Genomic DNA, 14,626 nt, shown 5'->3' with positions numbered 1-14,626 from the left:
TGGCGAATTTTGGAATAGACGTTCACTGAGGCTCGGTGGCAAGACCCAAGCCATGAAGTGTTTTTACAGGACTGTGGCAGAGAAATCTTTTTCAGCTTTTGTTTTTTGTGAGGTGTAGGAGTTTCCCTGCAGCACAGTGTTAATTAGTTTTATGTGGGTTTTTGTTTGTTTGGGTTTTTTTCCTTAGCAGCTACGGTGCCCGGGCTATGTTGATGTGGTTGGTGAAGCTGCTGGGCCTGATCCAGACCTCACCCCAGCAAGGGGCAGCCCTGGCTCAGGCTGGGGAGCTCTGGCAGGGTAAACTCCATGTCAGGAGAAACACTGCCACTGTCTTCAAGACTTTTTGTGGTCTGTGAAAATCTCTTCAGCCTGAAAGACCAAGTGGCTGTAAATTTTAAGTATTTTTTTTCTTAGGAAGTGTCTTGACCTTGGAGAGCCCCCAACTCTTTGAGCCCTATGACCTGTCCTGCTATCATTTAAGCCCAAAAGCTTTTATTTCTTTTTTTTTTAGAGGGAGGTCTGAGCTGCATGTTAAACTGCAAGCAGGCATAAGTGGGTGATGCTCTGCAGAGCTGTAGGGATGCAGTTTATCCCAGAGTGGTCCTGTTCACCCCTCTCCATCTTTCTCAATATAGTATGGATGTTACCTGGACTCTTGCTCACAGCTCACCTTCAAAACCCCCTTGGATGTGTATCAATGGTGAGGATGAAGGGATGGGAGAAATAATGTTTTGAGCTGGAAGGTGAAAAAGGAAGGTATTACCGCAGTTAAAAGTTTCTCCCATCTTGCTGCTAGGTCTTACAACACAAGGAGACTGGAGCCCATTTGCTCACAGCAAATCCTAAACGGGGAGCAGCGAAGCCTGAGTGGCTTTGCCAAGCTGGCTCAGTCTGGAGGCAGCTCTGGCTGGGTTAGCCCTGGACCACAGCACACACTGATGCTGTCTGAGATGCTGACCTGATTATACCTGGGTCTGGGCGTTGCTGAGCAAATGCAATTTGGGGTCGGGGGGGGGAGAGGAATATGCAATCTCTTGTTTTAATAACATTTCAGTACTTTTTTTTGGAATGTGGAAAGGGAAATAAAGGCTTTTTCTAAAAAAAAAAATCCCTTGCAGGTGGATCTGAAAGTTTTTAATGATTTCTCTGATCTTATTGGTGTAGCTGTAAAGGATAAACAGGCTGAAGGACAGCTGAGTACAGCAGAAAGAGCATTTGGGGCAGAGAGTAAAGCAGCAGCGCCCTCCTTTGGTAGCAGAAAATAATCCAAGTAATTAACTCTAGCTTTGTTTTTGGCATCCTAATTGGTATAATGCTTTATGCATTTTATTTTAGAAATAGATTGTAAACGGGACTCATCCTTCTCACTGCCTAGAACTGAATTTCATAAAAGCCGTTCCTCCAGATATCATGCCATCTCTGGACAAATGCCGCATATAAAATGAAGATTTGAACCAAAATAGTACAGAGCGACAGAATATTTGTTAATGACAACTGACATTTATTAAAACCAAGCAAAAGGCACAATGAATTGCATTCTTCAAGTATTTGCATAGATGCACAGAGAGCATTATTGTAAACCATTAATATGTGGAAACAGGAGAAATCGAGATGTATTTTGGTATATGTTCTCCCAAGTAACATTATCTTTCAAAAAAATCATGTTTTACCATCTTTTACCCCTCCTGCAGTTCCCCTATTCTTATTCACTCAACTTGCACGCATATAAAAAATTAAAAGGACTTACTTAAAACTACCTTTTGGAGACTTTATGATATTCCAGCAATGAAGTTTTGCATTTGGGTTTGGGCACGACCAGTTCTCTGAGCTTTGTGTTTCCAGGGGAATTTTTTAAAAGCTTGATCCCATGTTCACATGAAATGCAGTGAAAATATCCTTAGTGATTTTTGGTGGCCATTTGATAAAGATCAGGGATGGCAGCAGAAGTATGCTGCTGTCTTCAGCAAGGGCTCAGATATAAGATCAAGATCTTGTGGTTGAAGCTGTACTACTACAGTGTATGTACAGTATGTGCCCAGCTTACTGCTCCACCTGTGAGCAGTAAAACATGCCATTACATAGCCACATTAACTGCACCCCAAGAAACAACAAATTTGGGGGTTGTTTGAATATAGGTTGTTTATACGTAATATACCCCCAACTATAGAAAAAGACATAAAGATTAGAAAGCTGATGTCTTTCACTTGCCACCCCTTATTTCAGAGAGAAGTATTTTAGGTTGGTTTGTTTTCCAGGCATATAGAAGTTAAGAAAAGGCCCAAAATGATCAAGATAAGGAATAATCAACCAGAAATTCAAGACGCACCCTGTGTACTGTTTCCTTGTGGAGAAAGAGGTAGTAAAGTTGCGAAAACTAGTGTGGTTTAAGTCATCCTACAGATATACTGCTACATATAACTACAAATTTAATGAGTGCTTAGGGTTTATCTGTTTTTTTCAATCAGTACAGCTTAGGGAAAGAGAACCATCAGGCAAAACTTTTTTTCTTTATGCCAATAATACAGTTTCTCACATGTGCAGCAGCAATCACACTGTTTGAGGATTTGTCCGTAATAAATCAGACACAACAACTGTTGTAACCATAGCTCCAGAATTCCCTGTGTTCTCCTAGGAAGTCATTTCAAGGAAAAAAAAAAAGAAAAAAATTTGGCGTAACAAAAGGTCTTAATTTAAAATCCTGAGAAAACACGTACAAAAGCCCAAACTATTAGGAGAAAAAACCCTAAATTCATAAGGGAAGGTCCTCAGGGTCAGAACCATCAGCTGCTTAAAGTGCACACAGACAGCTCTCTCCATCCATGTCCTGGAGAAAAAACCTGGAGTAAATGAGCTGCCCTACAAAAGCACCATGTGTTGCATTAATATTTCTGCTGTTCTACCACCTGGGCAATTTTAAGGTAGGTTTCTCACTGGTATGGGGAGCAGACAGCCCATGCTGAATTACTGCTCAGCACAGACCGAAGCCTGAGGAGACACATGCAAAAGTGTCTACTGATTATCCACGGTACCGTATGCTGGAGAGGAGGTTTCAGCATTGGCTTTTGCTGAGCTTCCTTCTGGCCATTTGCTCTGTATCTTGGCCAGAGGGTTTCCCTGTCGTACCTTGACTGTGCCCCAATGACACAGATGAGAGCGCACGGGCCACGCTGGGGATGCTGTCGGGTCTTACAGTACTGAGGCAAGACAAGCGAGTGCTGGAGGACAGACAGGTTGCAATGCTCTTGCTAAAGATGGTTATATGGGGAAAATAATTAATCTGCTCTATTAAAGCTAATCAAAATCCATGGTGACCCACAAATTATTTTAACCAGGAATATTTCCATGGTTTGCTCCCTGTCGTGGCCCCACTTGCCACCCACTGTAAACTGAGAATAAGCTGAAGAAAGTCATCAACGGCTGCCTTCTGCTTTCCCAAGAGGCAGCGGTTTCTGTATAGCACCAACGTACGCTCCTGCAGCTGCGTGGATGGGCTGAGGAAGCCAACAGGGCTGGGTCTTGCATGAAAGCCCATCAGGGCCAGCACCTACACAGATTGTTCTCCCTTGTAACACTTAAATAACTGATTAAAAACACGTGAAGCCCCAATCACCCCATCCCAGCACTGGATATTGCACAATAATATTTAAATACCGTATAAACAAGTCATCCCTATACGGAAAAGGCTATCAGCAAAGAGGGTTGAGTTCAGCTTGGCATGTACCGGCACAGTTCCTGGGGGCACTCCTGCCAAGCCTGACTGCAGCTTGTCGAGTCACATAGGAAACAGGTGACACTAGAGGAGAGGAACCGAGACACTGTCTGTGGCCCTGAATGCTTTTTTGGTTGATGAAGGCCATCCAGTCCCCTGTGAAGGTCAGAGCAGGCCAGGCACAGACTGCTTCATGAGTGCCCACGGGAGCCCAGCTGTCCCACTTTCAAGACGTTCGCTGCTCCAGCTGTCCCAGCACCAGTATTCTGGGTGAGATGGAAAACGGGAAAAGAGAGAGGAGTGAGCACTGATGAAAGAGCAAATGCTGCCCTCTCTCCCTCCTGGACCTGATGTTACAGCCAGCCAGGGGAAGCCCATCTCCGTTCACATGCATTCACACCCTAACGCATCACATAGGAAACTCTCCCACCAGGAGCACAATGAAGTTTACGCAGTTTTCTCCATTTTTCACAGCTGGCCTCAAGTATAGTGCAGGCTGGAGGCAGCACCTGTGGTCTGTGGAGTGGAGGTGTTTTGTGTTAAGGGGTCCAGCTTGCAGGGAGCTGAACTCAGTGACTAAAAGTCCCTTATTAACTGTGCTTATTAAGGACAATTTTGGGAAACACTCCCTGCAGAGAAAGCATCTCCTTAGCCATGGCTAGAGAGGCTGGAGAGAATTTCTGTTTCTTAGCGGTGTCCTCAAGTGTTGTGTGGACGTTGGTGTTTTGCGGACCTTGGTGTTTTGCTGCTCTTCACTAACAGTTCTGGGTCACACGCACCTTGATCCCCGCATTGCTCAGCCCCACTCACACAAATGTCTTATCTGAGGAAGTGCTCAGGGATGTGGAGGACTGAATTAACTGTTTTGCTTAACCCAGTAAATGCTTAATAAGGAATAGGTAAAAGCAGAGACCCCTGCCATAAAGGCAACCAACCCAACAGCCTCTCTGTTTCCACCCGCCGGGGCTGTGCATGAAGGTGTTTTGCAGTACGGTAGCAAGGTTACTCCCTTCAGAGTACTTTTATTCCCCAGTGGTGAGGGGACACTGCTGTGCTTCCCATCACTGCACTCAGTGCCTACCTCCGCCGCAGGCTGGAGTCGTCCTGGGGTTCTGGTGTGTGCAGGAGGCAGCAAGACGGCAGGGCTGTTCCCCGGCCAGGCTCTGGGTCTGGCTGGGACAGGGTTAGCTGGCAGAGCTCTTTGGGGTGGCCGGGGCCTAGAAATATCCTACGCAAGAAAGAAATAGTTTTAAATTCTCAGCCTGGATAGATGCCCAACCTGAAAACAGAGATAATATTTGCATTCACTGTACATGGCCTGAACTGGGTATGGCCACAGGTCCTTTGGACCTCTTGGGTTTTTTTCTTTTTTGTAGGTCTGAGACAGCAGACTGGGTATGCAGCTGCCCACCTCGAGGTCTCTGGTCTGGAGTTAGCCCCAGGGATATTACAATCTAATGGCTGCATGATGAAAAACAGGAGAAACCTTACAGACTGGGCAGGAGTCCCCATCACAAGTCAGCCTGTAGCATCCCTGCCTGAGACAAAGGACTGAAGGGACACAGGTAAAAACATGCTTGCAAAGACCTCTCCCTCTCTGAAGCAAGGAGGGAGCACAGCTGGCTGTCGCTATGGCTTATTGTGTTATGCAGGTGATGAGTGGTTTTCAACATGTACGAGTTTTTCACCTATCAAGTTTCATGAGGACCGGGTGGCCTTAGGCTGCTGGGCAGCTGGCTTCAAACCGAGGACAACCAAACAGGGTAAGAGGGTTACCTTGCTCTGCCTCCTAAATGGAGCTGCGGGCTGAAAGCACATCATATTCTGGCTACGAGAGGATCCAGAAATTTTAAGCCTTGAATTTTGCAAGTAATAGGGAAGCTATGTTCCAGAGCCTTTTAATTAGCCACATTATTGATGCACTTAAGGTTGGAAGCAAGTTTCACACACATACACTCACTATATGATTGCCCATACAATGCCTGTAAACCCTATATACATGTATATACGTGTGCCCATACAAACACACGCCGCCCTGCACGCACCTACAATCAGTTATTACTTTGTTTGTGCGCACAGCTGTCCCTAATAGGATACTCAGAGCATTATATTTTCCATTCGTCTAATGAATTTCAGTGTAAAGCATGCCTCTGGGGAGAAGTTACCTACACAAGAACTGCCTGCCTGCTGTTGCTTAGTCTCTGCGCTAAGTCGCTGCCTTACAGGTGTTGATTTAATAAACACAGCTGCACCCACAACTTGGAGGGCACCCAAAAACCCTGCGGTTTCCTTAGACTATGCATAAATGCGATGCTCGATGGCTGCAGCAGCCGATGCTTGGGGATCTGTTGCTCTCCAAGGACCTTGCCCTGTGACTGCAGGAAGGACAAGGCAGACTAAATCCCACTGACTGCCGGGTCCAAAGAGCTCCTACAGGAATAGCAAGAAAGCAAATCTGGCAGATACTGCAAACGTCTAGGAAGGACACTGACACTAGCGAACAGTGAAATTAATTACTTCCCCTGTATCTTCTACATCTTGTGGCTCTCCTCCAACTCAGAAATGGCAAGGCTTCTTTTGGAAATCCCAGGAAAGAAAAAATTCCATCTAGCAGGTCTGACTGAGATAAAGAGACTGGATGCATTGGGGAGGGAACACAATGGAGATTGTGGGGAACTTGTCAACAACCAGCTGGGAAGGATACCTGTTCCTTATTGACTACAGTCAGCTTCCTGCTTTTGTTTTAGTTTTCTTTCCTGCTGAAGTGCCAGCTGTTCACAGCAACAATGGAGCTAGAAAGAAATCCCATTCACTAAAATATTTTGGGGTTGTTTTCCTCTATATCCTTCAGAAAGAGACTGCCTGGGAGCCAGCCTCCTGCTATCCCCTGTAACTGAGCCCTTTGTTTCTTTGCTGGCCCTAACCTAATAAAGCTGGTAGGGAAATATTTTGGTAAAATGGGTTTAAGTCAGTCTGAGTGATTTGCCGTCTCTTCCATAAGAATGTGGGGTCTGTACTAAGCTTAGAACAAAATTGCCAGCAAAAGAAGTAAATCAATACCTGTTCCTTATAACCCTCAAAATAACCTCATGGCTAGGATGCTCACATAAAGTGGGGTCAGTCTAATGTTTCCTATGCAACATGCTAAAGGTCCTATTTCTGCTCCATGTCAAAATTTGTCTGAGGCTTCCGAGGCTTTAGTCCAGGAATGGCTAAATCCAAGATACCTGGGGGATTATCCCAAGAAAAGGAGATCCTGTACTCAGTACTGAACTTCAGACTTACCACTAACTGGTAATCTCAGAAGGGCTCGTTTCCAGGAGGTAAAATACATGCAAATGGTAAGAGGAGCTATGCTAGGCTTGCTTAGGGAAAAATCTTTACAGTCCTTTCGTTCCCGGCAAATTATCTATTTAATTTGCAGCTAAAAAACGTTTAGATGACCTTGGTAAAGTGAATGCTGCTTTGTGATCCAAGCTACCTGACTTCAGGTCCAGGTCAGAGGTATCGGCGGACCTGAATTAAGAGTAATTGTGCATGCTAGCGTCCAGCACGGTCATTGTCAGCTACACTACAGAGCAAGGAGGACCACAGATAATTGTCCATTGCAAGATGGAGCATGCACTAGTGAGCACAGTAACTCCTACACCCCCACCAGGGTTAGAGAGGCTTCGCCAGCCTCACTCAGAACAAACCTCCCATCAAACCGCATCTGCAGAACAGCAGCACGACTCCGTACCTGAGAGACAGGGGGTTTGGGAGCAGGAGGCGCTGGCCTGCTTGGGGGTGTCCGCCGGGCAACGTCCTTTGCAGGTGCCGGCTGCGCTGGCCCGGCGGGCTGCCCCACGCCGCAGCTGTAGCCAGTGGAGAAGGCGGATGGCTGCTGAGTGTTTATTCGGAGCCCTAGAGCTTGCTGGGGAGGAGGTTTTGATGGGATTTCAGGGAAGCCAATCACCTGTGCAGAAGACCCACAAATCCCCAGAGTTAGGTATTTCCATTTCAAACCACCTTTTTACTCTCTGCTACGCTTTTGAGGATCTACATGAGGTCTATGAGCCACATAGTAGAAAACACTGCCTGCAACACTGGTATGTGTTGTATATGTCTAGTAGGCATTGATTAGATAGACTGGGACAATCTGGGATCATGAGGCAGAAATGGGAATCAAGAGAACAGAGTAACTCAGGCATTAGCGTTATAAGTGACGTTTGCAAATAAACCCAGGGTTTGCAATTTCTACAGTTTTGAGAGGGGGATGTGACACAAGAGGATCTATCAGGAGAGACAAGGAGCCACACAGGCCTGGTCAAATCCCAGCTCCTGCCTTTAAGGAAATCACTAGAAATAGATACTACCTTCAGCTCCCACTGACTTTCAGCCATGGGTGACGTCTGTCAATTTTCCCCATCCTTTGATAAAACCACTCCCTAATTGCAGTGTGAGAGGGAACCACATCCCACATCTTAGGGCAGCTGCATCTCTCCCCAGGGAGGTGGAAGATGACCTTGCCCCTACCTTCCTCTGCTCCTGGGGGGTTTTCAATTTGAAGGCAGGGTTTGCGTGCCCGTTTCCAGACGTGTCGCTGACAATGAGAGAAAAAAAAGTGTTATTTCATTGAGACGTTTTCTCCTTTTTCTTTGCTGTATTTTCCATTATATTTTAATTGAAGTAAAAAAATGAGAAGCAAATACTAACTATACCAACAAACCCATTTAGTTATATTCCTCACAGCCTTTGCAATTTCTCTTCTGTCCTGACACTGAAAGGGGGTGGATGCAAGCAGACAAGGCACAGCACTGACAATTTACCTGAACTGCAGGTTCTTCTTTAGAGAACAGACAGCAAACTTATTCCAGCATTTCAGATAATAGAGTAAAAACATGATTCCAATGAGAAGGAGAATGGGAGCCAGGACTGCGAGAGTTATCACGACCGCTGAAGGGCCTGAGGGCAAGAAAGTAGAGTTAGTTAAATGGAAAACTCTCTGCTCCCAATTTAACTCAAGTCCTTCTGAAGTGCCACCATGGTAGAGCTGGTCCCACTCACCTTCGGGCATGGGAGGACCACTGTCCAAGCTTCCTCCCCTCCCCTGCTTGTTGCAAAACGGAGGGGCCCACCCCTGGTTGCAGTGGCAGTTCTTGTTGTTATTGCAGACCTGGAGCGGGAAGACTCAGAGACTTTAGTGTCAGCTACTAAAGAATCTGCAAGCTAAAAAAAATCAAGCCCTTGCTGGATAAAACACTACAGAAGAAACTCTTACTGGCCTAAATAGGGAGTTAAGTGCCTGAAAACATTTTCTTTTGAGGGAGCGAAAGTGCCTTTTGTTTCCTCAGAAATTCTCCCTTTCTCCAAAAGACAAGGGTTCTTCAGCTGAAGTGCCACTAACCTGGATTCAGGAGAAAACAGCATTTAGAAATGCCTTTCTCTTGTTCTTATCTCTAAACTGAAGGACAAAAACTTAACTGAAGAGTCTTCCCTTCCATCCAGTGAAGATTTCTTATTGTTTAGCTTTATTGCTTTGCCCATTGCTATTTCTTTTATCGTCTAGGCAGCCCCTGGAGTGGGGGCTGATCCCTCTGATTAGGGATATCCTGTGCTAATTGTAGCGTTTCATTTGATTCTGTGGAATAGCTGACAATCACTTCCTACAGCTTCATGGATCGTAAGAAATGAAGCAGACTGGGAATGAAAGAGCAGGGTGAGTCCCTCTCCTTGTCGGGTACATCATGGGGCCTCCCAAGCTGCTCAGAGAGGCACACACTGCTGTATGCTGCCGCATTTATCGCTCCTCTCCATTGCCTAACTGGAATATGGGGATGGAGAGATGCTGATGTTTTGTGCCAGAAACATCTACAAAAAGTATAAAAAATTCTCACCAGCCTTTTCTTTCCATTCCCTGGGGGCACAGCAGAGCACAGTTTGGGATAAACTGTTCCAAACATGACTTTTTACTATGTTTTTCCCTCAGTAAGTCTGACTTTTTTTTGATTCATTCTCAACTGGGCCCAGAAGATTTTCTGTAAGATTACCCCTTCTTGTTTTCCATTCACTGCAATTCATATGCCTCCTGTGGACCTCCTTAAATCCTATGTCAAAGGGAAACTCACAGACCAGAAAATGCATCAAACATGAAAGGAATGTGCAAGTTAATAATCAAGAAGCAGAAGTCCATAGCGAACCTCAGCATGGTATCAGAACTGAGCTGAACAACCACCCACAGATGAATGGCAGCCCGTCCTGCTTCAGTATGAAATGGAGATGAAAAGGAAGACACGTACTCCATGCCCATGGCACTTCTTGCTACAGCTTTCAGACTCAAAGATGATGGATGTGTTCTGGCAGCGTCCCTCAAAGCAAACCTGCAGAGAAAGGATCCAAAAACTTAGCGTTAGCTCTTTGGTTTATGTACCATATCACTGCCTTACTATTTTGTGACTTGCAGGGTCCCAGACACCTTGTCAATACAAGTAATACCATGGGCAGGACAACAGGCCATGAAGTTAACCCGGTTCCCAAGCAAACATTTAATCACGACCCTAAATCCCAGCTAACACACATCAGAGAACCCAGAAGTCGATAGCTTGGCCATGCCCATGTGGCAAGTCGGTGGAGGAGCTCTCAGGTGTCTTGATTTCTAATTGTGTGTCACGTCTAAGCAAGACAACCTCAACCTACTAGCAAATGCCAAATTTAGCACTGGCCCTGGGCTTCATCTGGCAAAGACTTAAGGTATGGCCTTTGGTGTGTATTCTTCCATTACTTCTCAGAAGCCTCTAAGAAATTATTTTTCTCTTGCTTTGCTCAATCAATGGCTTGATAACCACAAAGCACTTTCCAGATGGAAAAGTGATACCTTGAACCTCCCCAAAACCATTGCAGGCAGGACTGTACCTACATGATGGCTCCCACATTTTGTTCCCGTCAGCACCAAGCCAGGATCCAGCATCTCCTTTTCTTCGCTCTCAGATCTGTACACATGGGTCCCTCGGCACCTCAGCTGTGTCCTCTGCATGCGGATAGTTGTGTCTATGGCCACCGCATTGGACTGCAGGGGTTTGGAAGCAGAGCTCTGGCACTGGATCTTCCCACATTTAGCATCTCTGATTTCAAAGGAAAGGCTAAAGTGATTATTTCTGGCTTGCTGAATGTTTTGCAGGCATCAGATCTACACGTAAATTAAAGCAGCAGTGTTGAGCCATTGTTCAATGGCAAAAGAGCAAGCACTTCCCAAGAGCTAGCCCAAGCAACATTGTCTGATGGGTACTGAAGGTACCATTTCACTGTCCCCATGGGTAGGCCAGCTTCAATAAAATCACAGATAAGACTAAGAAGTTTTTGTCTCAGTTAAAAAGCTACATTTAACTTACGGATTTGAAAACCCCCTCTTCTGTTGCTTTGAAAAAATATCAACTAGATGTTTAAAATGCAAAAAGCAGGGAAAATGGTAAACTTAAAGCTGCAGTCGTAAGGGCTCTAAGTCTGACGAGGATGTGGCTGGTTTCCCAGGAGGCAGAGGGAGGGAGTGAAACCAAAGCATGGATCAGTTTTATCTACTGGCCCATAATTTTGTAATATATAAAAACATCTTCTCCAACGAGCAACTCTTGGCTGCCACTCTGCTTTCTACCTCATCTCACACTTCCTGTAGTTGCCGTAGCTGTCCTTCCCACAGTTCCCATAGATGTCTCCAGCCGCGTTAACCTTCTCAAAGCAGGCGTCTGGTGCTGGCCTTGCTCCTGCATGGAAGAGACTCACGTGGCTGATTCCTGTGGAGCCTGGCAGCCCATCTCACCCCATGCCAACCATTCAGTTGTTCTTTTCCTGGAATGGTTTGAGCATGGGAAATTTTTACTGCCTCCTCCAAGCGAGCAAGGCAGGAGAAAAGGCTCCTCAGACTTTGCCACTGATAACGGGTCTGGAAGGTACTACTGCCTTACACAGAGTGAATAATAGTAGGATGCCACATAATATTGCCTGTTCAAAGGACAACGGATTGCGCTGCAAGTAGTGTCCTTACCAGGCCCCCACAGCTGCAAGCACTGGTCTTTATAAGTGAGACACATGCCACTGTAGCAATACGCCTTTCCTCCATCACAGGAAGCCCCATCGATTTGGTAAGAGTTGGGGGGGCAAAACGGTGACTCGCCAGTGCAATATTCTGGGAGGTCACAGAGTCCTGATCTTTCCCTGCAGAGAGTTCCTGGAGACATCAGCTAAAAAGATACAAAGGGAAAAAAATTGAATTATTGCTCGGCTCCTTTGTGGTTTCATGTCCGCACAATGTCTCCCTGTAGATGAGAAAAAGTCTTGCATGCGTCTCTTCATCCACCTTGTCTTAGGTTTTTTGAGGTCAGCAGTGATCCAAATGACTCTGTAACTTCATTAACTGGGTGAGCTGTGTAGATTCAAATTAATGACTGGATCCCTTCCCTAGGTAGCAATGAGATCATGCACAGAAAATAAGGCTGCTAGATCTCAGGGGACACTGATCCATCTCCCTCCACCCTAGGGTAGGATCTGATTTACCCAAATCATTTCTGACAGATGTTTGCGTAATCTATTCTCAAAACCCTCCCTGTTTGGGAAGTTTGTTTCAGCGTTTGCCTGTCATTTCTGCTGGAGACATTTTCCTAATGCGTAACTTGTGTCTCCCTTGCTTACAAGTTTACCCAGTTCATTCTTGTCCTGTCCACCATGGACATGGAGAACAGAAGGGCATACACAGTTACATCTAGGAGCTTTTTCCAAGTCTCCTGTGAAAGGAATGAGTTCAGGTGGATTCCTGGAAAATTATTTTCCACATGCTCAGGACAGGTCAGTAAGAGCACGCAGAAAATGCGCAAACACAAAAATGAGCTTGAGAGAGATGTTTGCCTATGTTTATTTTTGAGATAGTTTGTTGTCAAAGCTTGAGCTCTTTGGCTCCAAAATCAGAAACACATTTTAACCAGCCTCTATAAGGAAAGCTGAGATTTAAAATGATAGTGGTCACATGCATACAATCCTCTTTGCTAGTGTTTCTTCAGCAAGCACCTGGGCTAAAGGAATTCAACTGCATCCCAGAAAAGAGAGTTCGGAGCAAAGATAGCATCCAGCCTAATCCCCGGAGGAAGTGTGTGCTCTAAGACCTCTGTCTAAATTTCTTCTAGAGCCAAAGGAGAGAGATATTCATTCTGATTCATCCCATCACTAAGTGTTTAAGAGAGGCAGTGTGACTTCACACTAGCAGCATTCACAGCTTATCTTAACTTATCACAGGAGCCAATTAAATTAGTCAGCTAGAAGAAAGGACCCCACTAGTTTGATTGCACTCATAGCTGTTGCACCTAAAAATCAGACCACATTGCTTGCAGGTGAGGAGCTGAGCTCCATGTTTGGCTGTGTTTGCTCCCCTTTCCCCTCCATTTTTCAGCCTCACACTTCCACCACCATTATTCCCTCTCCTCTCTTAGGAAAACCCAGAGATCCCACCTTGCACTGATGACAGCAGCTGCCGTGGGCACATTCGGCACCCAGCTTCAGGGAGCAGGTGCTGGCGTCGCAGCAGAGGTTATTGCATTCCTGGAAGACAGCGAGATGCAGCAGTTTACAAGGCAGATGTTCAAGACAAGAACATGCCAGAGCATTGAAGTGTGAGGCTGACGCTAATCTGTTCTCATACATTACATGCAAACAAAGTAACAGCTTTCCTTCCACAATATGTTCATGATACCCAGCATGTGCTGAATTACAGTACTGCGTAATTGTATCCTCTGTTGGACTGACTGGTTACTATAGGTTGTGCTCTTTAGACCTGGTGAGTCTGGGCTGCTGGTTTTGTCTTACTAGTCAAAGTATGGATTTGGAGAAGTGAGATGCTGTGCTAAGAGAAGCCCCATCCTTATCAGGAATGGAGCAGTAGGTAAAGTGAACTTATATATGAAACTGCAACATCTAAGATAACTTTTCCTTTTCTCTTTTAAATGAAGTTTCCATCACCTCTGTTCAGCCATGGATTACACCATCCCTGAGTTCTGGGATGCGTTGTACTACACACTGGGAATTTAGTTAGACATGATACTTTACAACCTTGGCTTCCGTTGCGTATACATTTGCATATAGGGAAGGTATGCATATCTCCTGCATAAACAAAAGCTGTTTACGTATCACATAACTGTATTTAAAAAATATATAACAAAATCATTGTGCCCCACTAAACCCCAAATGGTTGGATCTGAACAATTGTTACCTCCACGTCTCCACAGTCACACTCCTCCCCCTCTTCCAAGTAGCCATTTCCACATTTCTTCCCACCATACATTTTTTTGGTATCCGGCATATTGGAGAGACACATCCCTCCACCAGACTGCAGGTACTTCTCCAGCTCTTTTCTATTGCACTGGTTGAACACCTTGGGGAATGGGTGCCTGAATATGGACAGTGTAGAAAAACATCAAGACAGATCTGGGCAATGGTTTAGAGAACCAAAAATGAGCACGTGCAAACGCTGACAAGTGCCAAAGGACACAGGTCTCCCTCTGAAGTCTATGAAGTTGTGCTAAAGTGGATTGTGATTTTGCGTGCCTGTTCAAAATCAGATCCATCTGGATTACATTTGAAGATAAGGTGAGATAGCACTGCAAGACTGTCTAGTAATATAATGGCCTTAAAAAATAAACTTTATTGAAACAAAATATGTTGAGTTAGATTTGACTTTGATAGCTGACAAGTATGGCTGTTCTTACCTGCTCAATACTGACGCTGTGGCTTATTCCTAACTGCTTGAACAAGCCTGAGAATCCAGTACTCGGACTGTGAAAAACTGCTTGTGATTTTAACTGCTAAAAATAATATTTCCTTTTTCCTAGTGCCTCATTGCAAAGGATGTGAATATTTTCTGCAACATGAATTATTAATTTCTGTTGCTACAATGCCAGA

At 45.2% G+C, this 14,626-nt stretch overlaps 1 protein-coding gene across 1 annotated transcript in view; it reads right to left on the bottom strand.

The window, feature by feature from the left end:
* Nucleotides 1-1,486: 1,486 nt before the first annotated feature.
* Nucleotides 1,487-14,626, bottom strand: part of ADAM19 (ADAM metallopeptidase domain 19) — a 35,188-nt gene continuing 22,048 nt past the window's right edge. Inside the window, exons 12-23 of the mRNA XM_050905454.1 lie at nt 13,938-14,115; nt 13,181-13,270; nt 11,727-11,922; nt 11,337-11,445; nt 10,605-10,809; nt 9,988-10,068; nt 8,732-8,864; nt 8,518-8,653; nt 8,225-8,291; nt 7,449-7,664; nt 4,791-4,937; nt 1,487-3,975 (exon numbers count right to left, since the gene is read on the bottom strand). Coding sequence (XP_050761411.1) covers nt 3,901-3,975; nt 4,791-4,937; nt 7,449-7,664; nt 8,225-8,291; nt 8,518-8,653; nt 8,732-8,864; nt 9,988-10,068; nt 10,605-10,809; nt 11,337-11,445; nt 11,727-11,922; nt 13,181-13,270; nt 13,938-14,115 — 1,633 coding nt within the window. The 3' untranslated portion in view covers nt 1,487-3,900. The remainder of the gene's footprint in view (nt 3,976-4,790; nt 4,938-7,448; nt 7,665-8,224; nt 8,292-8,517; nt 8,654-8,731; nt 8,865-9,987; nt 10,069-10,604; nt 10,810-11,336; nt 11,446-11,726; nt 11,923-13,180; nt 13,271-13,937; nt 14,116-14,626) is intronic.

Source organism: Gymnogyps californianus, chromosome 14 (genome assembly GCF_018139145.2).
Source record: "Gymnogyps californianus isolate 813 chromosome 14, ASM1813914v2, whole genome shotgun sequence".
Classification (NCBI taxonomy): Eukaryota; Metazoa; Chordata; class Aves; order Accipitriformes; family Cathartidae; genus Gymnogyps; species Gymnogyps californianus.
The sequence above is the reverse complement of the archived record's forward strand: the minus strand, read 5'-3'. Positions and strand labels throughout refer to the sequence as shown.